The 24,978-nt window shown below is 34.2% G+C and overlaps 1 protein-coding gene across 5 annotated transcripts in view; it reads left to right on the forward strand.

Annotated features, from left to right (window-relative positions):
- The window catches only part of Kat6a (lysine acetyltransferase 6A), a 104,422-nt gene that overhangs the window by 48,592 nt on the left and 30,852 nt on the right, over positions 1-24,978 (forward strand). For 4 of the 5 annotated variants that reach the window (XM_076853803.1, XM_076853805.1, XM_076853806.1 and 1 more), the window contains 6 exons: positions 4,162-4,270; positions 8,644-8,759; positions 9,350-9,431; positions 11,533-11,668; positions 12,988-13,304; positions 15,463-15,581. In XM_076853803.1, the coding sequence (XP_076709918.1) occupies positions 4,162-4,270; positions 8,644-8,759; positions 9,350-9,431; positions 11,533-11,668; positions 12,988-13,304; positions 15,463-15,581 (879 nt within the window). The remainder of the gene's footprint in view (positions 1-4,161; positions 4,271-8,643; positions 8,760-9,349; positions 9,432-11,532; positions 11,669-12,987; positions 13,305-15,462; positions 15,582-24,978) is intronic. The other variant, XM_076853807.1, reaches the window with a different exon arrangement.

Here is a 24,978-nt window from a genome sequence, read left to right on the forward strand (position 1 = left end):
CCAGGCAGCCAGTCTGTCTGGATCACTACTTCTCCCCATCTGACTTTAATGAATATATTTGAATGACCTCAATATATTTGGTTTGGGATAGACAAAGCCTATTAATATGAATCATTGGTTATATATAAAATAAATATTAGCAGCAGTGATATTATAGGAAATATACATAAGGACAGTTTTGCTAGGAGTTTCTTCGGTATGATTTTAAACAGTATCATTTTTTTTTTTTTGCCATTGGAAATTTCATGTGCAGTTCTCAATGATGAAGACATTAAAGTGTATTTTAATTTTTTATTGATAACATAATAATTATACATTTATGGAATGCAGTGTGGCATTTCAGTGCCCTGTACCCCACCCTGTACTGGGGATTGAATCCAGAGGCACTTTACCACTGAGCTACATCCTCAGCCCTTTTTATTTTTAATTTTTGAGACAGGGTTACTAAGGCTGGTCGTGAACTTGCAATCTTCCTTCCTCAGCCTCTGGAGTTGTTGGGATTACAGACAAGTGTCAACATGCCCAGCTCAATACATTTATACAATAGTGTTGAGAACATTCCAAATCCTTCCCACTGGCTATTTGAAAATACACATCATTGTTATCCTGCTGTACTATAGAGCATTAGAAGTTATTCCTCCCATCAACTGTATGCTTGGACTTATTAATAGTTCTCTTCATTCCCTCATTCCTCCAGTTCTCTCTCTTCCCTCACTCTTCCACACTCTTCCCAGGCTCTAGTAACTACTATTCTACTGTTTACTTCTGAGATCAACTTTTTAGCTTCCTCATGTAAGTGAGGACATGGAGTATTCATCTTTCTGTGCCTGACTTATTTCACTTAACATAAAGCCCTCCAGTTCTACCTATGGCTACAAATGAAGTAATTTCATTATTTTTTAATGGTTGAAAACATTCCATTGAAAACACGTTTGAAGGCATGGACTCCTAAATTACTACATATTTCCTTTGTTGAAGAACAGCAAAAATGGTCTGCTTTTCACACTTTGTCTTTATCCATGTACGTTTGTTCTCTTAAGTGGTAGAATGATCTCATAAGTAATAGTTGATTAACCAAGTTCTTTGCTATTAAATATGCTAACTATAATTTTAACTAGTTTGAGTTGTGATGCTATTCCCAGTCTGTTATGTAGTTTTTTCTATCCCAATACAGGCTTTTCCAGCTCTATGGTAATCACAGTTTACACAGAGTTCTTTATCTGAACCCAACTATTTTTAACCACCCTGTTGAAGTATATGCTTAACATTTAAACTGAGGTATTCTAACCTACCATTAATAGGTAATTGCGTTGAGTTGGTCCATATTTCCCTGAGAGAACTGCTTTTCCTTACTCTCAAACTTGTTTTAAGAAGAGAGTGGGTGGTAGAGAGAGACTCAGGAAGAAGAGATATTTTCTTTATTTTCATTACGTTTAAGATAATTGTTCTGCACAAATGCTTCTGCTGACCACAGTCGTCAATCCTCATTTTCCAATTCTTTCATCTCCTGCTGAATTTTTGTTGTTAGTTTCATCTGGATTCTTATGATACTTTAACTCCTTGTACTTCTAGTCTGTCTGCCCTCTTCTGTTTATGAAGCCCAGCTTCTCTTTTTGTCAGTCCAAAGCTTCAAAGGTGCTAAGAAGGTTGTAAAACTGTTTTGATTGGATTCACCGTAAAATGATTCTTTGGAATCTTACTTTTATGGACTGACAGTTTTATTTTTCATCACTTATTGATTCCCTAAAGTCTCTGTACACAGACTTCTAAGATTTTTCTACACTGTAAAGGCCCAAATCCATATTTACCTATTTTTCTTTAAAAGTGATGTTGCCTTCTATTATAGTGAACAGATGGAGGCCATTTTGCAGAAAGTTCCTCAACCTTCCTCTCTCAAATTTTGAATTTATTTTCCACGTTAACAGAGGCTTTTCTGATCTTGTTGGCTGAGGTATGTGTGTCCATTTTCCATTTTGATAGGGGATGTTTTCATTATCTTTTCTTGGCCCCAGCCAGTCTCACATCTAGGTTTCCTGAATGATTTATCACTTTCTCATATTTCAAGTTCTCTCTAGCCAACCCCTGTCCCACTTTTAGTAGGTGACTTTATTTCTATTTTCCAGAAATAATGGAAGCTATTAGAAACGGCACCCTCAACTTTTTTCCATTTCCACTATTTCCCCCTCCAAGCAATATGTTTCTCTGTGCCAGTTTATACAACCAAAGCCAAGTCTCTTTAGTCATGTTCTAGAATCCATCCTCTTTTCTAAACTAATGTTATCCAGTAGAATTTTCTATAGGAATCATTCTGTTTTGATGCTGTCCAGTACTGTTGCGCCACAAGCTACATGTGACTTGGACCCTTGAAGCTAATGTGACTGAGGAATTAAATTTATCTTAATTAATTTAAATTTAATTAATTGAAAACTACGTTATAGTGGTTACTATAATGAATAGTGCAGCCTCTAGACTTTAATGCATAAAATGTTCATTCCTGTTACTTCTTGTTTCTTGAAACTCTTCAGCATGTTTGTCTTCTCTTCTACATTTAAACAGGTTTAACTTTTCCCATCTTAAATACCTAGATAATACTAAAACCCTTTACCACCTCTTTTAGTCTGCTTCTTCTTTCTGTTCCCTCATGACATTTTGTTGGTTTCTATAACTTGAGTTCAATAAGGACTAAAAAGGGCTGTCTTATAGTGAGATCTACAACTATTTTTCTTCCATATTTTTTATTGGTGCATTATAGTTGTACATAATGATGGAATTCATTGTTATATGTTGATAGGTGTTTACAGTAGAACCATGTAATTTGGCCAATATCATTCTGCAATAGTTCCCTTTTCCCTCCTGTCCTCCTTCCTCTTGGTCCCTTCTACTCTCTTGATTTCCCCCTCAATTTTTATTGAAAATGAAAAATTTTCTGTTTTCCTCTCTAGCTTCCACATGAAGAAACATATGACCCCTGACTTTCTGAGTTTGGCTTATTTTTCTTAACATAATGTTCTCAAGTTCCAAATGTTTTCCTGCAGTTGACATTGTTTCATTCTTCATAGCTGAATAAGACTTCGTTGTGTATATGTACAACATTTTCTTTACCCATTCATCCACCTAGGCCAGTTCCATATACACATCTAGGCTGATTCTATAGTTTGGCTATTGTGATTATGTTGCTATAAACATGGGTATGCATATATCACTATCATGCCAACTTCATTTCTTTAGGATGAATACCAAGGAGTGTTTTATGATCCAGTGGTAATACTGGGTTGTTTGGTGTTTCCATTCTTAATCTTTTGAGGAACCTCCATACAGATTTCCATAGTGATTGTACAAATTTATATAATCCCACCAGCAGTGTAAAAGTGTTCCTTTTTCTCCAAATCCTCTCCAGCATTTAGTATTATTTGTATTCTTGTTGGCTGCCATCCTAACTGGAGTGAGATAAAATCTGAATTTAGTTTTTATTTGCATTTCTCTCCAACTGTTTTTCAATGAGAATCCAGTACATACTGTATCTTCCCCAAATTGATTGTAGATTGCTCTGTTTTTTTATAATTCCTGTGTCATTATTTTTCTTGGTTCTGTTTTCTCTCAATTTTTTACTTTTTACTCTCCTTTTTTTCTCTGATGCTCCTACATGTTGGTATTTCTGTATCAGACTTTATCCTGTTTCTTCACCCTCCTATTCTTACTCCACTGTTTTCTACCCACTCATAATGAGAATTTAAATTCCCATAAATAACTATAAATGCTATAAATACTGTTTCTTATAATGCTTTGTTTTCCTCTGTACATTGTTTATCTGTATATATCTTATTGCTTTTCTATTAGTTCATATGCCTGTTGGGGACTGTTACTGTTTTTACACTTGATTCATTAGAATTTTTCAGTCTTAGGAAAGGATTTGTTTTGTTTAATCCATATGGAGTCTTTTGGTTTCCAAGTAACACATATGATTTTTTTGACCATTCATAAAGGCTCAGCCAAAATAGGCTTTGTAAAAACTCACCTGTTTAGTTGGGATTTTAGGAGTATGATATAGTTATTCTTCAGTTATATATATAACTCCTATAAGAATTTAAAGCTATAATTTTAATATCTTTATATTAATACTAAAAAAAGTACTAGTACTGAATGAATTGTTTTTCTTTACAGCCGGTTGCTGAACCAATCCCCATCTGTAGTTTCTGTCTTGGTACAAAAGAACAAAACCGGGAAAAGAAGCCAGAAGAACTCATCTCCTGTGCAGACTGTGGCAATAGTGGTATGTGATTTTCTTTTTACCTTCTAACACTAGCCTGGTAAAGCAGAGGGAAGTATGTGTAACTGAGTTGATACCTTTGATCCTTATGAAATTAATGTTTCAGTCTGACTCTGGTTTAGGTAACTGAGGTGAACTTCTGCACTAGAGAGGGATTTGAAAAGCTGAAATGTTTAATTCAGTTAATTTAAATCACATCTTAGGTTGTTTTGTAATAAAACTGTACTTATTTTTTTCCTGTTGATCTTTATGTTTCATTATTGAACATCTGCTTATATCACAGCAATCAGTTTGAAGTTATTGCCAGTTTCTTTAATAATCACTACTTATCTTTCTTGATTTATGCCTCAGGCTCGATGCGTAGAACCAGGATGATAACAGATTTGTTTTTCTTGATGGAAACTTACTTGTGTCACATGGGGACACAGAGTGTTGACACTGCAATTTGGTGAGCAATGTGAAATTCTGGGCCCTAAGAAAGATTTTGCAGCCTCCCAATTTCTTAGTTCAGAGTTATTCTTTGAATTTTAAGAACTCACACGGAAAAGCGTTAATAAACCAGCATTATTTTTGATCATGGGCTTAATTTTCAGTGTCTTATATCAATAACCTTCAGGACTTGGTCCAGAAAACAAAGGCACACTATGATACTTCAAGAGGATGGGGATTTTGGAATTAGGTATTTGTGAAATTGTTGGAAGGGCTGAAGAGTCAAGCTCTAGGCTGGGCTTTAAGGACTCTTGAAATGGAAACAGTTCTGCAGAAACTGACCCACCAGAGGACTGTGTTTGACTCTATCCGGGACAGATGGAAGCATGAGTCTAACACAAAACTATTGAGTATAGGGTACTGAGATACTGAATTTGGTCATTATCCTAACTGACTCTGGAATAGCCATGAAGGAGAAGAGTGGCTTTGCTCATGGCTTCACTTATCTTTAGAAAACAGTAGTAGAAGGAAGGTGATCTTTGCCTCATTTCTGCATTTCAAATATTTCTTGAATACATCCAGTTGGAATTCAGCTAGGCTCAGTTCATATCTAGAGCCTCACTGCAAAGATGTCTAGGAAATATAGTTTTTAGCTTTTTATTTTTAATATGTAGAAGCCTTAGAAGAAGGTGGGAATAGATCTTGAGTGCTAGGTAACCATATTCACTTACCAAAATGAATCTGGATGGATTTAAATCTAAACCATAAAATCATCAAAGAATAAAGATATTATGTCATGAAGTGCTTTCCAAACTTTTTAAGTTAGTGTAACCCTTTCCCCAAATGTAATTTTATGGAACTCAAATGTATAAAACAAAAACAAATCTCTTCTTGTTGAGATGTAGATGAAATGGGGTGGCAGAGTATTGTGTTTTGGCTTTACCATTTAAGAAGAAGCACATTTGAGATCTCTCTCTAAGCTATGGAAGAACATAATTTTTAAACTATTACTGTAGAGATAGCTTTTAAAGAAATAATCTAATAAGTAATTAGTCTGTATTGCTGTTGAAATGGAAACAGACTTTTGTTTTTGTTTTTGTTTTGGTACCAGGAATTGAACACAGGGGTACTTAACCACTGAGTTACCCAGCCCCTTTCATTTTTAATTTTTGAGACAAGGTCTCTCTAAATTGCTGAGACTGGCTTTGAATTTGGGATCCTGCTGCTCAGCCTCCTGAGATGCTGGGATTATAGGCGTTTGTCACTGCCTGGACATTTTTTATTTCACACTGTTTCTGTGGATCAGGAATTTAACTTTAACTTGATAGTTTTGACTTGATATCTTTAATGAGGTTGCAGTTAAGTTTTTTCTTTTTGTGTTGCCTGGGATTGAACCTAGGACCTTGCACATGTTAGGCAAAAAATACTCTACTATTGAGCTATATCCCCAATTGCAGTTAAAATTCTAAGTGCTGTGGTCACCTGAGGCTTCCATGATGGCTCACTTAACTGGTGAGTTGGTGCTACTGCCTCTTCTTAGGACTGCATGATTGTCTGCAATATGAGACAATTTGAAACAGGCTTCCCCTGAGCAAGTATCTGAGAAAGTAAGGTGGAATCTGTAATATCTTTTATAACTTAGCCTTTAAGTCACATTCTGTCATTTCAGTAGTGTCCTGTTGGTTACACAGATCAATCCCATTCAGTGTGGAAAAGGTTCTATAAAAGGAGGCATTGATTAGAAGACAGTTTGGCAACTGGCCATTATAACAACCAAGGAAGAAAAGCATAGACAATCAAATATATGAAGGTTAATATTTTCTAAATTAAAAACTAACATATCCCAAATAAAAAGTACAAGAATCGTTTGGAGGAAATAATTGCATTACATATGGCAAAGGGCTGGATATTCATAATGCCTGTAGTCCCAGCGACTCAGGAATCTGAGACAGGAGGATTGCAAGTTTAAGACCAGCCTCAGCCTCAGTGCAAGACTCTATCTCAAAAAATGGGAGACCGGGGCCGGGTTGGGGGGCTGGAGGCTTGGGAGTGTAGCTCAATGGTAAAGCACCCCTGCGTTAAATCCCCAGTACAAAAGTAAAGAAGGTTGGGGAGGGAGGAGGAGGAGCCAAATGCTAACTTTAAAGCAAGCTTATGTTTCTAAGCATAAAGTCTGGAGTACTGCCTAGTAGTTTACATAAGAGAGAATTGTCAGCCATATAAAATTTATACCTAAGCAATAATAGCAACGTACATCAAAGCATCAGTGAAACATCATTTTACAGTTTTTATACTAATAAAAACTGTTATCATTTTACAGTTTTTATATTAATAAAAAACTGTTATCACACAGTCCCCACTTGGAACTGATGAAATAATGGTTAAAGATTTGTACTTTACTGGTGGCATTGAGTATTACAGCTTTTTGAAAATGTTTTCGTAGTGCATCTGAACCTGACAAGCTATAAAAATATTTAATTCATTTCACTCACTGGTCTCACTTTCAAGAATTTATTCTAAGGAATTAATTTAAAAGAAGGAAAGGATATGTTTAACATAATTCATCATAGTAAATTCTTTCCTCAACTCTTATGGGTAATGTAGTCTAAGTACCTTAATGATAGGGAAATGGTCATGTGGGTTATGGTATGTCAAATCAGTGGAATATAATCAGTTTAAGGAATATGAGTGTAGATGTTACTTGAATACAATAAAGAAGAAAAACAAAACAAAAATTTCATATTCTACAATGACAATCATATGAAGGCTTTTAGCTAGTTTTTATAAAGGAAAAGTAGAATGTGAAAAAGATGATAAGATTATGTATGAAATGCTCATTTTCTTCAGTGTTAGTGACTGAACCCAGGTACTTGAGCATGCTAGACAAACTAAACTACCAGTGTGTGGCATCCTTAGACTTTTAAAAATAAATATTCATTTTGAGACAGGGTCTAGATAAATTGCTCAGCATGGCTTTGAATTTGTAGTCCTCCTGCCCCAGCTTCCCAACTAACTGAAATTATAGTCAGGCACCACCAAGCCCCATTGTTAATAATGTTTTGATGATTAACTTACTGCCTCATAAAAGAGAAAATTCTTCAGAAATAGAAAAGAAGAGAAAAGATGATTTAACAAGCCTTTTCTCGCATCAAAGAAAAGTAAGCAAAACTTTTAGGGAGAGGGATAAATCTTTTTAGAGTTGAGGGCAAATAGTCTACCTTAAATTTTTGAGAATCAAATCCATAGTGAATTCTCTCCTCAACTCTTATGGATAATATAGTCCAAGTACCTAATGATAGGGAAATGATCATGTGGGTTATGGTATGTCAAATCAGTGGAATATAATCAGTTTAAGGAATATTAGTGTAGATGTTACTTGAATACAATAAGGAAGAAACAAAACAAAAACTGCATATTCTATGACAACCATATTAACTCCTGATAGTTTTTTTTTTTAAAGCCTAAGTGCCTTAAATCATGAGCAAATAACTTACTTTAAACGGTCAAATTTTTATTATATAGTTTAAAACATAAAAGTAACTTATTATTTTCAAAATGAGAGCACAAAAAGGTACAAAGGGAAATATAAATATAAAATCCTTCGCTTTCAAAATGCTTCTCACTGAATTTTTAGAATGTTACCAATAAAGATAGGGTTTTGTATATTCTTTCAGAAGTGGCCTGGACATAATTGTATGCATATACATACCTGTATGGGTATCTATATTTGGAGTGTATCTATAATCAAATTTGGGGAAGGTGGTCTAAATCCTATTTAGTGTTAATAAAACTGATGAGAACATTAATGGCAAGCTTCTAGAATCATCTTATTTTCATATATTTTTGATTTTAAGATAATTGTCTTTTTCTACAATATTTCTGTAGTACAATTACAAAATAATTTTTGATGTGTTTTTCATTCATGAATTTTTTCCCCCTTTTATTAGGTCATCCATCCTGTTTAAAGTTTTCCCCTGAACTAACGGTTAGAGTGAAGGCCTTACGGTGGCAGTGCATCGAGTGTAAAACATGCAGCTCCTGTAGAGATCAAGGCAAAAATGCAGTGAGTATCTTTGCCTTCCAATGTGTGTATTTCACTTAGAAGTAGAATGTTAAACTGGCATTTCTATTCAAGTGAGGCTGGTCATTTGTCAGTCACTTGATCCAGTAGTATTTAGAATAGTAGCCTGTTTAAATTAGATGTCATTAGTTTAGAATATTTGCTCATTTAGACTTAGAATATTTCTAGGTAATTTATAAATCATCACAATAATAATTTGTAGAGAACTAAGCCATTTTAAGGAAATTCTCATCAAATTTCTTTGAGCAGTATGAAGACATTCATTTAGGAATGTTTGCTTCCTAATAACACATTCTCCTTTTTTATTAAAACAGACCAGGGTTAGCTTTTTTTCTGGTTGTTTCCAGTATTGGAAAGTAATGGAACTGTAGCTTTTCATTAAAGATGGAATGAAGCAAAACTTTTGGCTACATCAGACTTTTAACTTAGTTAATATGTTTAAGGGAACATAATATTATAGGTAGCTCATCTCTTGAGATCTTTGAAGCCTCCTAAGTTTTATGAAGTCATGATCTTGATATGTCTCTGTTTCATAAATTTAAGCAGAACTATCTTTTCTTTTTTTTTCTAAGGATAACATGCTTTTTTGTGATTCATGTGACCGAGGTTTTCACATGGAGTGTTGTGACCCACCACTCACGCGGATGCCAAAAGGTGAACACTACTTTCAGAAATCAAATTGAGAGTATAAAGAAATGTTACTGAAAGCACATTATAGCTACCATTAAAATAAAAGAATAATTGATTCTTTTGGGGGTTATATAAGTAGGAAGAGAATTGTCACATTAAGGGTAGGGAAAGTTAGAGGCCAAAATACTTACTTTGCATAATAACTTGAAATATCTCTTAAAAAGAGGAAATGAAATTATATTAGGTCATGTTGATTACACTGCAGATCAGCACTTTTGAGGGGCCTAGAACTATTGAGATCTGATTTATTTAAAATTTAAAGGAAAAAAAAAACTTTTTAAAAAAATAAGTTTCATAAAGTAGTAAACAAATAAGTGTCCAAATCATAAGGGTACAAGTTAATATTGTACTCTTTTGATTCCTATACCTTGAAGTGTATTTGTTTATATGCTTTTTGGATGGATTTCTATGAAATATCATCTTATATGTTTATAGTTTACTTTAAAGAAAAATTCACTTACTCTTGTTTTGTTCTATCACAAATTATATTTTAACTCTGATTTTGTGATTTAAAAGTTTCTTAAGTAAAATAGGCGCAGGGTATTTGATAATATTGATTAGGAGAAAGTTTTCCTGTTGAAGGAAAAGGATTGAACCCTACATTATAGCCAAGTATAGAGCCACTTTAGAACCTTACTTGAAATTACTATTAGGCCATTCTATTGATTGTTTCCTTTTGAAAAACCTTAAATTTATACATATTAGAATAAATAAATAGTCCCCTTTTCCATTTATTTGAAGTCTGAGATAAGGCAAAATAAAGAAAGTTTTCTTAGGACTTCTATCTTGTGTATTCTACAAAAGAGATTTTACTAGTTTAAAACAAGAAACATTACATCTTGCATTTATTTTATACTTAAAAGTGGCAAAAGAAGTAGAGAGAGCTTCATCATATTCTTTGCCTAGTTTCCCTAATATTATCTTACAGAACCATAGTGTAACTCTCAAAACCAGGAAATTAATGTTGATATAGTATGGTTAACTAATCTATAGACCTAATTTGAATTTTTGGTCCAAGACCCGATCTAGGACCTTACATTACATTTAGTTGTCATATTACTTTAGTCTTTTTCCATCTGTGATAATTCCTGACTGTCATTTTTGACCTCTACATTTTCTTAACCTTGGTCTGTTATTTCATAGAAAGTCCCTCAGGTCAGGTTTGTTTGTTGCTTTCTCATTATTAGAAATTTTGAATTTTGACAGTTTCATACAAGTGATGTGGTGCCCTTCTCAGTGCATCATAACAGAGGTATATAATAGCGATATATATTATTGCTAATATTGTCAGTTTTGATCATTTGATTACAGTGAAGAAATCTGACCAACACCTTAAGCTTATTGTTTTTCTCCTTTTCCTACTTATTCTAGCATCTATGAATGATGCTTTTTTTTTTTAAACCACTTATAACTGTGATGCCTGCATACTGTGACTTTCTACGTCCATCATTCTTTCTACATTTGTTAGTTGAAATTTTACTGTAGAGATAAACTGTCCCTTTTTTGCATTTATTTATTTATTCAATTTCTGTCGTTGTGAACTCATGAATATTTATTTTATCCTTTGGACTTTCATACATTGCTCAAATCATCCCAGATTTGCCATTGGGAATACCTTCAGGTTGACTCCTGTGTCTTTTTTAACATGCCTCTGTCATTTTTTGAGCACTTCTTTATTTTCTGACAGTGTAAGATCTTCCAGGTTATCTTATATTTTCCTTGTTCTGACTTGGAAACAACCATCACCCTTAGAAGCCTGGCATCTTTTTGTTTACAGAATAGTAATCACACCAATATCAGGGTCCTGGTTGTAGAACAGAGATTTTTAATTGAGAATTAGTGGATTCCATCCATTTGTAAGCATCAAGGGTATATGCAAATCCTTTTTAGGTTTTTTAGAATTTTGTGTATATATGTCTTCATGTTTATTTTTCTGGGGGACTTTCATTAGATTTTTATTTGCTAGACCTTACCTGAAGAGATTAAGATCTTGAGTAAGACTGTCTGAAACCTTTGAATTATTTATGTCTATCATATTTTTGTGTGGAATTTTACTTCTTTATAGGCATGTGGATATGTCAAATATGTCGACCTAGGAAAAAAGGACGAAAACTTCTACAAAAGAAGGCTGCACAGATAAAACGGCGCTATGCTAATCCAATAGGACGTCCAAAAAACAGGTTAAAGAAACAAAACACGGTGTAAGTTGTACTTGTGGCAAGGTGAGGGGAGAAAAGGATAGGGCTTTCTCTATAGTGTAGGATTCACTTGTTTTCTTATGAAACAAAGTTTTTCATTGTTGTAATTATATTTAACAATGGCCAATATTTATTAAGTCCTTAATAAAGTACCAGCCTATTCTAAGTGCTTTACATGCATTAATACATTTAATTATCCCTAAAACCCAATGATTTGTAGCTACTGTGTTACTTCTGGTTTTTGAAAGAGGAAACTAAGGCCTAGGGAAGTTAACTTGCACAAGGTTATATAGTAAATGTTGAAATGGGATTACTGGTACTAGGTACTAAGGCATGACTTTTAACCACTGTATTGTATTGCTTCTCACATAAAAACATAGCAAAGAAAATTTTTGTTATTGTAGTATTTTACAAGGTTTCTTCTTAATCTATTCCCAGTTGTTTATATGTATTAAGTGTATGGATCACTTCCTATTGATGTGATAGCCAAGTCCCATTTTCATGTTCTTCTGATATAAAGTAGTGTGTTTTTATCTATTAGCAAAAATCAGAAATTGTGGACTAGGAAAATAGGCTATTTCTGGAGGATGTGGGGCAAGATTGAGTAGCTAATTCTGGTTTTTAAAAAAAAATCTCTGTAGTAATTCATTATTGATATTATATAAACTTTCAACTGGTCTATGAATCTCTGTTTGCTCTCAAAAAAGTTTTACCTTCCTTTTCTATATTTAATACTACCTTGAAGGTGATATAGCTGAAATGTTGAACATTAGCAACCTGAAATATATACAACCAGTATGGATAGTCTGTATTTTTAATCTTAAGAAATCAAGCTTTAATTTTCCTATAAAATGATCTTTTTATTTCTGACATCTAGAGAGGAACTCATCTTTGTGTTTAGAGGTAAAAGGATAATTCTGAGTTAGTATAAAGATCACAGTATTATAGTCCTTTAAACCTGGAAGAATATTAGATATTCTGTGGTCCAACTCTAATTTCACTAATGAAGACACTAATACTTAGAGAATGTGATTTGTCTAAGATACATTGCTAGTAAGTGACAGAATTATGACTTGAACTTGTGTTTTTGGACTTCTGACTTAGGATTTGTTTTACTATAATTAACTAGGTGTCCTGGAAATAGATGTTTCTAATAATAATAAAATTCTTATTTGTTTGCTATTTATAGTTTAGAGAACTTTCTTAACAATATGCACATTGTTTTATAAAGCTGTAGGTTACTTTCTATGTTGTATATTAAATTTCAGCCTTATAATGATTTCTTTTTAATAGTTCTGTTTTTTCCATGTTTGATTCTTTAGATCAAAGGGTCCCTTCAGCAAAGTTCGAACTGGCCCTGGAAGGGGTCGGAAACGTAAAATCACTCTCTCCGGACAGTCAGCATCATCATCAGAAGAAGGATATTTAGAGCAAATAGATGGCTTGGACTTCTGCAGAGATAGCAGTGTCCCCTTGAAGTTCAACAAGAAAACCAAAGGGCTCATTGATGGCCTTACCAAATTCTTCACCCCTTCCCCTGATGGGCGGAAAGCTCGAGGGGAAGTGGTAGACTACTCTGAGCAATATAGAATCAGGAAAAAGGGCAACAGAAAATCAAGCACTTCAGATTGGCCCACAGGTAAAAGTTTGAAACAAACTTAGAATCAAAAAAGTATTCCAAAAGTATGTTGTTTGGAGTAACACTAATTATCTAGAATAGATATATACTTGATAATAAAAAATTGATTACACAATATAAGAATTTGTTAAAGATACATATTTATATCTTACTATGGCAGAATTAGAGGCTAGAGATGAAGTAGCAGAGTGGACTAGTTGGAACTCTTTGGCAAAAAGAAACTATAATATTTTGGTAGAAGCACAAAGAATCTACCTATAGACATTTGGGGTATAACTTCGAATTAAGGATAAATTTGCATTTCATAAATTACTAATTGAAACATGTAATGAGCATGATGATGCTTGCTATATTCCTGGGAGGAATTTGGAAAGACCAGAAGTGGTTAAACTACTGTTGAACATACAGAAAAGACTAAAATATATGTAAATATGATAAGGTTACTGATTTTTCTACTTCACATTTTATTTATTTGGAAGTTTTCATGGGTTAAATGGAGAGAGAAGGTGGGGGGGAAAACCACTGCTGCAGACAATTTGCCTGTATATTAGGCTGGGTTCCCTTGTTTTCACAGTAGAAAACATCTGTAGAGAGGACTCAGTGGTATAGTAAGTCAGAGAACACTTTGATTAGCTGTCCTGGTAATTAAATCTTAAAATAGCCTCATTACTGAGCTTTGAATTTAGTGTACTTAATAAGGTGAAGGAAGTAGAAAGGGCTCTGAGGAAAGTAGATGAATGAGGATGAACTCTTGGATCACAAGATAGTGTTTGACTTACTGCAGGAGAATTTCTTAACTTTGATACCCTCTCCCCGGTGTCCCTTTGGTAAGTGTATTCACTGCTTCTTCATTCCTGCTTATTTAAGTGGTTGATTGGTCCAGTGCAGGAGATAATATCCTCATCATTATCTCTTTTATTGATTCATTTTCCACTAGAGTGGAAATCAACTAATTACTCTCTAAGTTTTCAAGATTTTTCATATCTTTTATCAGCTTATGTAGACTTTAGATAAGCTTCATTCTGAGCATGTTTAAGAAAATATGTAATCCATTTAGGTTAGATTTAGAATGAAAGAATTTCAAAGCAAATCCTAATGAAAGACATTTTTGCATTAACCATTTGCACTAGAGATGAATTATTAAAAGAATCTTCTGGAAAGTTTTAAAAATAGAAATTGTTAAAGCAAATGTATAAAGTATACAGAGAACTATCATTAAACTTTAGGCATTGTTGTATTTGCTTTAGTAGGCTCTGTCATTTTCTTTATGAATTATAGATTTTTAAGGAACAATTTGTACATGATTTTACACTGCTACAGAGTGCTGTACTAGATCTGTGCCTGCATCCATATGTGTCATGCACTAGGGGGCATTAAAGTGACATAGTACCTTTAGATTGTACTTTTTTTTTTTTTCAGTTTGGGAATATTGTCAACAATGAGTCTTTGTCCTTTTTCTTCTTGTACTAAATGAATAACAGACAGCCTGTATGTGCAGTCGATTTGAAAAGAACTGTCACTGATTGGTCTTTTCAGCCATACTCATACAAAGAGGAAATGAGGCCATCAGCAGTGTCATCTTCAAATGCAAAGGATAATGATCTACATAACCCCAAATACTCCCTTCACTAATTTTTTTGCCCAGTTGAGGAAGAGCCATCATTTAGTGGATGATTATCATAATTTTTCATACTTACCCAGAGGATTATCATCTGTGGTCCTCAGGTTTGTGGAGTTTGTGCTTTAACAGGGCACCCAGAAAGTGAGGGGAGTTAGTACTACCTGGTATCAGTTAAGGTAGCTACTTTGGAGATTATCTTTTTGAATGTTGACACATTAAAATCATACTGAAAGTGTCATATTCATACTATTTCAAAATAAATTTTATGCTCCTTGTTCTGCCTGTTAAAATGTAATCTATTAATGATGTTTAAATTTGGTTATGTCATATTTTTGAAAGCTTTAAGACAACTCAGGATGTTCATTAAAAGGCAGATATAATATGTAAAGATTCTTTATTGAGTACTATCTTTCTAGAAGTCAATTTAATGCTGTCCTTTTTTCTGTTATATAATAGTATTAAGGTCTTCAGGTTGAAAGTTCATGCATTAAATTAAGGATAGTGCAAATAACATATGAGTCCTTTCTTTATGTGCAGACAATCAGGATGGCTGGGATGGCAAACAAGAAAATGAGGAGCGGCTTTTTGGGAGCCAGGAAATCATGACTGAGAAAGATATGGAATTATTTCGTGATATCCAAGAACAAGCACTGCAGGTAAAGTTGGATGTTCAGAATGGATAATCAACCAACTTGTTCATGAATGAGAAACAGAGATTTGATTATGTTGTTGGTAAAGCAGCTTATTCATCTATTCTGAGAAAGGAGTGGTTTGTATATGTAGCTCTGCTGGTTAGGGTATTCCTTTCAAAACCATAACTGTTTCAGTTTTGTAGATAAACACATTGCTTTGGTTACCAATGTTAACTGAACTTAATTTTTAAATTTTCTGTCCTATTGTATGAAGAAAAAAGCTTCTTGAGTGTAATAAAGCATACATATTCATTAGTTTAAGAAATATTTTTTAAATGCTTCTGTCTTATTCATATGTGACATGGCAAACTGTAAATATATAGATTAAAAAACTTATTTATGTGCCAGGGGCTATAGATGCCAAAGTAAATGACAGAGTTCCTTCTCTCAAATTTAGTGAAAAAAGGACATGCAGGGCTGGGGTTATAGCTCTTGTAGAGCACTTGTCTTGCATGCATGAGGCACTGGGTTCCATCCTCAGCACCACATAAAAATAAATAAAGATATAGTGTCCATCTACAACTAAAAACATTTTTAAAAGACATGAAAATAAAAATCTTATTAATATGAAAAGTTTCATTATGAAGTACACAGTATTGGAAGAATAGGGAAGCAAGCATCTATCTTGGGAAGTTCAGTGAAGGGTCTTAAAGGATATAGAGTAGCTTATCAGAATAACAGGGATTGGGGTCACATCTGATCAGAAGGAATAGAAGTGAAAATGAACATATCCAAGAAAGGGGAAAGCATGCTTAATTGTCATGAATATGCTTACTTGTCATTCATACTATTTCAAAATATATGAAATAGTATGAATATGACAAGTGGAATATATATGGAAACTAAGTGCTTTAGGATGAAGAACATAGGGTGTAGAGAATGTGGGAGGTGAGGTTAGAAAAGTGCAGGGACTAGATCTTACAGGCTCTTCTAGATTATGTTTGTTTTTCTTTTGTTTTTTTCCTTATTTGCTACCAACCAACTTACTACATAAACCAAATTAAGTTATCTCTTATCATGAAAGTAAGTATTTATAAAAGTGATGCTACAGATTATACAATTATATAACTTTTATGATTGTACAGTTGTATAATTAAAATATTTTATAGTAAGAGACGAGTTGGTGATTAGGCTGTTTATGTCTATCATTATGTGAGTACTTTTGAAAAATAAAAACATCAGTATAATTACTCAGTAAGCATTTACTCAGCATTCTATCTTATGATTTAACAATATTCTAGCTATAAGTCAGAGAGATGTGGTTTTAAGACCTGATCTATCATATAATAACTTTTACTTTGGGTAAGTTTCTCAATCTCTCAAGGCCTGTTTTGTTTTTTTTTTTTCCCTACCAGTAAGTAAAATGAAGCATTTTAGGTATTATAGTAGAAATACATGGAGTTTCAGTAGGACCTCAAAGAAGGAGGTATTTTCTTTAGAACCTTTTGTTTCCCAGATAAGTTGTAGACATAGTGCTAACTTAACTTCTGATTTTTTGTGTGTGTTTCTTTAAAATGAGGACATTCTTATACATGAGAATAATCAAATCAGTTAGCACAAAGTACCATTGTCTAATTCAAAGGTATAATTCAAATCTCACTAATTGTATTACTGATGTTTTTTATATTAGAAGAAAAAAAAGACTTTTCCTGGTGTACTACATAATCTAAGATCATATGTAGATTGTTCTTTTAATTTTCATTTCTCTTTAGTCTCCACAGTCCTTATCTTTCATGACCTTGGCAATTTTGACGTATACAGATCATTTATTTCATAGAATACCCATTACTTTGAGATTGTTCTGTGTTTTATCATGATCTTAAAAATACCACAGAGGGGGGCTGGGGATGTGGCTCAAGTGGTAGCAAGCTTGCCTAGCATGCGTGAGGCACTGGGTTTGATTCTCAATACCACATAAAAATAAAGATATTGTGTCCTCCTAAAACTAAAAAAATTAAAAAAAAAAAAAATACCACAGAGGGGATATGTTCTCCTCAGTGCATCATATCAGGATGTATGTAATATCTCTGTTCTATTGTATGTGATATTAATTTTGATTACTCAGTTTAAGCGTTTTTTTGCCATGTAAAATTATTATTTTCTATCTAATTATAAAGTGGTGACATACTTTGAGGTCATTCAAACATCCTGTTTTTTATGAAATTTTTACCTATTGATTTAGCATGATGGTTTTCACCTGAAATATTCGCTTTGTTGGTTGGCAAATATATTTGCTAATTCCATTTTTTTAACATTTATCAATTGGCATTCTACTATAACGGATAGTCTTTTCTCCTTTCCATTTATTTATTTATTCTTTTAAGAATCAGATTACTTTACTATATGGGTTAAATAATTTGTTGATATTAATTAATTTTTTTTTGGTGCTTCAATTGTTCCAAGTTTGGGAATGTCTGGCTCTTGTGTCCTTTTGATGTGTCTCATCCTTTTTATTTACTTCTGGCCACCACAAGATGTTCTAGTCTCTTATTGTTCTAGCCTAGTTACCTGGTACCTTTTAGTGGAGAATGGGAATAAGTGTTAGTTGTGTTTGTCAGCTTTTCATTGCTGTGATTAAAATACCTGAGATAATCAACTTCAAAGGAGGAAAGATTTATTTTGGCTCACAGTTTCAGAGGTTTCAGTCCATAGTCACTTGACCACATTGCTTTGGGTCTGTGGTAGCATAGTACATCATGGCAGAAATGTATAGGGGAGGAGGCTCTCACCTCCTGGTAGCCAGGAATGAAAGAGGGGAGGGGCCAGAGGCCCAGTGTCTCCTTCAAGGGCATGTTCCCAGTGACCTTTCTTCCTCTAGGCCCCACCTCCTAAAGGTTCCTCTGACTCCAGTATCACCACTAACTGAAGATAAAGCCTTTAACACATGACCTTTAGGGAACATTTAAGATACAAACCATAAGAGTAATTCTACCTTTGTACTTGTGTAGGCTCAAAGAGGTATCATCCTTGATTCTTTATCTTTCTCTTATACTCCACATTCAGTCCATCTAACGATTCTGTCTTCCACATGTATCCAGAATATTGACTACTGCTTACTGCTTCAAAATCACTGTCATCTCTGGCTTGGAATCTTATAATATCCAGACTAATCTCCTGGTTTCTGCTTTTGCCCCTCACACCAGCACGGAGGCCAGACTAATTATTTTCATACTTAAGTTGAAAACTTGTGTTCAGAAAACCTTTAGTGTCTTTCAAACTTGCTTGGAATTTTAAAAACCAAAATCTGTACCCCCATTTCTGAGGTTCTGTGTGATCTTGTCTCTGCTTTCCTCTTTGGATGCTCTTCTTCTACTTTTATCATTATTTAGTTGTTACAGACCTTTTCTTCTTACACACACTGAGCACACTAGTGTCTTGGAGCCTATTTCTATTTCTATTCTCTGTTCGATTGCCTTTCTTAGTTGGCTTGCTACTCATTCCCTTTGGGTCTCTGCCCATATGTCATGTTATCAAAGAGACCTTCCCTAACTCCCCACAATAAGACAGCATATTTTTAACCACGGTGTATTACTTTCTATCCACTCACCTGTCTGCTTTTCCTACATAGTATCATCTCTTGAATTTAAATATTTATTTTAACAATATAAGCGCCTTGAGAACAGAGACTTCCTCTTTGGTCATTGCTTTATACTGAATACTTTGACTAGACTAAAGGCTCAGCAAATATTTGTTTAATGAATAGATATTTGAATGAAATTTTCTGCTGGGAGCAATGGGCCAGGAGCTATATGTGATAATAAGTGTGGAGAGATCAATAACTAGAGAGTAAGTTAAAAGGGAATGCTGCATATGATTTTGTCAAAAAGAACCAACTCCTGTGTATAGTTCTAGTGCTTTAATAAAAAATGATAAATTAAAAAAAAAAGGGAATGCTGAACTTTGATGAAGACAGTGGGAAACAATGTAAATTTATGTGGCTAATTATATCTTTCTTTCACCATTTTATTAAACTTATGATGATCCATTTATGTGCCTGGTATCAAGGAAATATACAGCTAGATATTGTAAGTCTAAGTTGTTTTTTTTTTTTTTTTTTGGCATGTGTGTGTGTATGTGGTACTAGGGATTGAATCCAGGGCCTTGCTGTGCTAGGCAAGCATTCTAATTCTGAGCTACACCCCCCAGCCGTTTTTAAAAATTTTATTTTGTGACAGTCTTGCCCAAGTTACTTAGGCTAGCCTTGAACTAAAGATCATGCTGCCTCAACCTCCCAAGTTGCTTGGGATTACAGATTGTACCACCACACCCAGCTTATTAATTCATGTTTATTTACTTATTTATTGATTGGTTGATTGATTTTATTTTTTTAAAAATACATGACAGCAGTAGAATGCATTACAATTCTTATTACACATATAGAGCACAGTTTTTCGTATCTCTGTATATAAAGTATGTTCATGCCAATTTATGCCTTTCTACATGTACTTTTTTGCATTACAATTCTTAATACACATATATACCATATTTTTTCATATCATGTTTATATATAAAGTATGTTGACACCTAATTCAAGTCTTCATACATGTACTTTGTATAATGATGTCCATCACATTCCACCGTCCTTGCTAATCCCTTGCCCCCTCCCTTTCCCTCCCACTCCTCTTCCCTATGTAGAATTAATCTAATCCTCCCATGCTCTCCCTCCCTACCCCATTATGAGTCAGTCTCCTTATATCAGAGAAAACATTCAACATTTGTTTTTGGGGGATTGGCTAATTTCACTTAGCATTATCTTCTCCAATGCCATTCATTTACCTGCAAATGCCATGATTTTGTTCTTTTTTAATGTTGAGTAAAATTCCACTGTGTATATATGCCACTTTTTAAAAATTCATTCATCCACTGAAGGGCATTGATGTGGCTGTGTCCTTGTAGTATGCTGTTTTTAAATCTTTTGGGTATAGTCCAGGATAGCTGGGTCAAATGGTGGTTCCATTCCCAGATTTCCAAGGAATCTACATACTGCTTTCCATATTGGCTGCACCAATTTGCAGTCCCACCAGCAGTGTATGAGTGTATCTTTTCCCCCATATCCTCGCCACCACTTTTTGTTGTTTGTCTTCATAATAGCTGCCATTCTGACTGGAGAGAGATGATATCTTAAAGTAGTTTTGATTTGCATTTCTCTGATTGCTAGAGATGATGAGCATTTTTTCATATGTTTGTTGATTGATTGTATATCCTCTTCTGAGAGGTGTCTGTTCAGGTCCTTGGCCCATTTGTTGATTGGGTTATTTGTTTTTCGGTGTTTAGCCTTTGAGTTCTTTATATACCCTAGAGATTAGTGCTCTATCTGATGTGTAACGGGTAAAAATTTGCTCCCAGGATGCAGGCTCTCTGTTTACCTCACAAATTGTTTCTTTTAATGAGAAAAAAACTTTTTAGTTTTGATTCCATCTCATTTATTGATTCTTGGTTTTAATTCTTGTGCTATAGGAGTCTTATTAAGGAAGTTGGGGCCTAACTCACATGATGAAGATTAGAGCCAGAGTCTCTGGTTTAATTCCTAGGTCCTTGATCCATTTTGAGTTAAGTTTTGTGCATGGTGAGAGACAGGGGTTTAATTTAACTTTGTTGGATATGGATTTCCAGTTTTCCTAGCACCATTTGTTGAAGATGCTATCTTTTCTCCAGTGCATGTTTTTGGCACCTTTGTCTAATATAAGGTAATTATAATTTTGTGGGTTAGTCTCTGTGTCCTCTGTTCTGTACCATTGGTCCACTGGCCTGTTTTGATGCCAATACTGTGCTGTTTTTGTTACTATCGTTCTGTAGTATAGTTTAAGTTATGGTATAGTGATGCTTCCTGCTTCGCTCTTCCTGCTGAGAATTGCTTTAGCTATTCTGGGTCTCTTATTTTTCCAGATGAATTTCATGATTGCTTTTTCTATTTCTATGAGGAATGCCATTGGGATTTTGATCAGAATTGCATTAAACCTGTATAGTGCTTTTGATAGTATGGTCATTTTGATAATATTAATTTTTCCTATCCAAGTGCAAGATAGATCTTTTCATCTTTGAAGGTCTTCTTTGATTTCTCTCTTTAGGGTTCTGTAGTTTTCATTGTATAGATCTTTCACCTCTTGTTAAAGTTGATTTCCAAGTATTTTATTTATATTTTAAAGGATTTATTTATTTTTTTAAAGGATATTGTAAATGGGGTAGTTTCCTCATTTCCTTCTCAGAGGATTTTTCACTGATATACAGAAATGCCTTTGATTTATGGGTGTTGATTTTATATCCTGCTACTTTGCTGAATTCATTTACTAGTTCTTGAAGTTTTCTGGTGGAGTTTTTTGGGTCTTCTAGATATAGAATCTTATCATCAGCAAAATAGTGCTAGTTTAAGTTCTTCTTTTTCCTATACTTATCCATTTAATTTCTTTCGTCTAATCGCTCTGACCAGTGTTCAAGAACTATGTTGAATTCGTGTTTATTTAAACTGGCAATGCACCAACACTCTGATGATGGTGATATTTCTTCTTGAGATTCATTCATTTAGTATTCATGTGCCTAGCTTGGTACTAGAGCTATCAGTGAGGACACAGGCTCCATCTTATGGAGCTTTCAGTCTCATAATTGAGATATACCACTAACGATCATCAAAATAAAGTTATAATTTCAAATTGATACACAGTAGGAAGAAAATGAGAGATTATAACAAGGGCTGCCTGATCTACATTGCTGGGGGTTAGAGCTGGAGGATGTGTGAGAATGGAAGGCTTTTGAGGAAGTATTTATACAGAATCTAAAACATGGATTGAGAGTCAGCTAGGCCAAGAGCTTTTTTTTTTTTTTTTTTTTTTTTTAAAGTGACACAACAGACTACCTGTGTAAATGTCTTGAGGCATGAAAAAAATTGATAAATTTGAGGAACTGAAGTCCAGTGTAACTAGAGTCTAGAGTGTAATGAATAAGAGTTACACAGATGAAGCTGGGGAGATTTACATAGGCCAGAAGTTAGAATTGGGTTTTTATCTTAGTTGTAATGGGAAGTCATGAAATGGTTTTAGAAAGAAATACCAGGCTAAGCGCAGTGGTGCACACCTGTAATCCCCGCTGCTGGGCGGGAGGACCCAGAGTTCAAAGCTGTCTCAGCACCAGCGAGGCGCTAAGCAACTCAATGAGATCCTGTCTCTCGATAAAATACAAAATAGGGCTGGGGATGTGGCTCAGTGGTCGAGTGCACCTGAGTTCAATCCCCAGTAAAACCCACTCCCCTGCCCCCCCCCACAAAAAAAAAAAAGAAAGAAAGGAAATAGCAGGATTAGATTTGCATTAAAAATTCTTTTTTTTTCTTGGTCTGTGTATGAAGAATAAATTGCAATTAAACAAGAATGAAACAGAAACAACTTTGCAGGTTTTTGCAAGGATCTGCAAGGTGAAAGAAGATGGTAGCTTGGATTAAGGAGATGGCAGTAGAAATAGGAGAGAAATGGACAGATTTGGAGTTTATTTTGAAGATGAAATCAGCAGAATTTATTGATGGATTTGTTGGAGGCTGTCAAGGATGATCCAGGTTATCTGAATTAATGTAATAAGAGTGGTTTGAAGCCAATTGGGAGAGTTAATGGTGATTAGAGTAGGTTTTGAATAATAAAAGGATTCATAATATAATTCAGAAATTCATTTTTGAGAGCTTATATTTGGATTGAGCCTCTTCCTCCTCCTTTTCTCCCCTCTTTCACCTTCCTCTCCTCTTCTTCCCTGGTCCTCTCTGTTGACTATCCAACTCAGGCGTTGTACTTGTTAGCCTAGTGTTCTGCCTCTGAGCTACACTCCTGCACCTTGTTTTAAATATTTTCCAGGAAGATTTAATTTTTATTATGGTTTCTTGGGCTATCTCACAAGTAAAAGGTAAATGATAAAGGAGTTAATATTGGAATTCATCCAACCCACACTCATCATATTTTGAGTGCCTCTTATGTTATAAAAACTGTGCTGGGTGTGTAACTATAAGAAAGACATAGTTTCTATTCTTGTAGATCTTACAGTCTAGTAGGAAACTGTAAATGTATTGAGGCATGAAAGAACTTAACACATTTGAGTAAAGAATTATTGAATTGTTTAGCAAGAGTTTTTAAAGAGTTTTAGGGGCCAGGGGTGTGGTTTAAAAGTGGTAGAGCGCTTGCCTAGCATGCGTGAAGCACTGGGTTCGATCCCCAGTACCACATAAAAATAAGCAAATAAAGTAAAGATATCGTGTTCATCTACAACTAAAAAAAATTTTTAGAAAGAGTTTAATTGTGGCTGGGGATGTGGCTCAAGTGGTAACATGCTTGCCTGGCATGCGCCAGGGTGCTGGGTTCGATCTTCAGCACCACATAAAAATAAAATAAAGATGTTGTGTCTGCCGAAAACTGAAAAATAAATATTAAAAAATTCTCTCTTCTCTTCTCTTTCTCTCTCTCTCTCTTTAAAAAAAAAAAGAATTTAATTGGTTTTGAATTTTTAAGAAAATTATTGCAGGCGGTAGGGGAGATAGGGATATAGTTCACCTGGTTCCATCTCTAGCAATAGAGTATACTTCCATAAAAAAGAGACTTCTAAAAAGATAAATGGAAGCATAAAAAAAGTTAGTAGTATGTCTTTTCAAAGAATCAATTCTAGGATTCATAGATGCTTTGGATTTCTTTTTTTTTTTTTTAATTCCCTGTTTCATTGATTTTAGCTCTGATCTTAATTATTGCCTTCCTTCTACTTATTTTGGAATCAGTTTATTCTTGTTTTCCAAGGGCTTTAAGATGCATCGTTAGTTTATTATCTGGGATTTTTCTGATTTTCTCATGTAGGCACTGATAGTTACAAACTTTCTTCTTAGAACGTCCTTCATAATGTTCCAGAGGTAATGGGTTCTGGTATGTTGTATCACTATTCTTGTTTGATTCTAAGAATTTAAAAATTTTTCCTCTGACTTCTTCTATCATCCATTCATCTTTTAAGAGTGTATTATTCAAGCTCCATATAGTTTTTTTGATGTTGATTTGTAATTTCATTCCAATATTATCAGATAAGATACTGGAAGTTATGTTAGGTATTTACTCAGTTGGCTTGTGGCCTGAACTGATCTGTTTTAGAGAAGGTTTCATGAGAAGCTGAGAAGAAAGTGAATTTGGCTGTTGTTATTGGATAGAATATTCTATAGCTGTCTGTTAAGTCTTTTATTTATAATAATTTTTCGGTTTGAAGAATCTTTACTGAATTTATATGTCAGAATGACCTATCTATTGGTGAGAGAGGTATGTTGAAATCACTCAGTATTATACTAGTGTCTATCTGAGTCAGTAAGTCATGTATCTTTTTTATGTAATTAGGTGCACCAATGTGTTTTTTTTTTTTT

The sequence above is a fragment of the Callospermophilus lateralis genome, chromosome 4, assembly GCF_048772815.1.
Source record: "Callospermophilus lateralis isolate mCalLat2 chromosome 4, mCalLat2.hap1, whole genome shotgun sequence".
NCBI classification, from domain to species: domain Eukaryota; kingdom Metazoa; phylum Chordata; class Mammalia; order Rodentia; family Sciuridae; genus Callospermophilus; species Callospermophilus lateralis.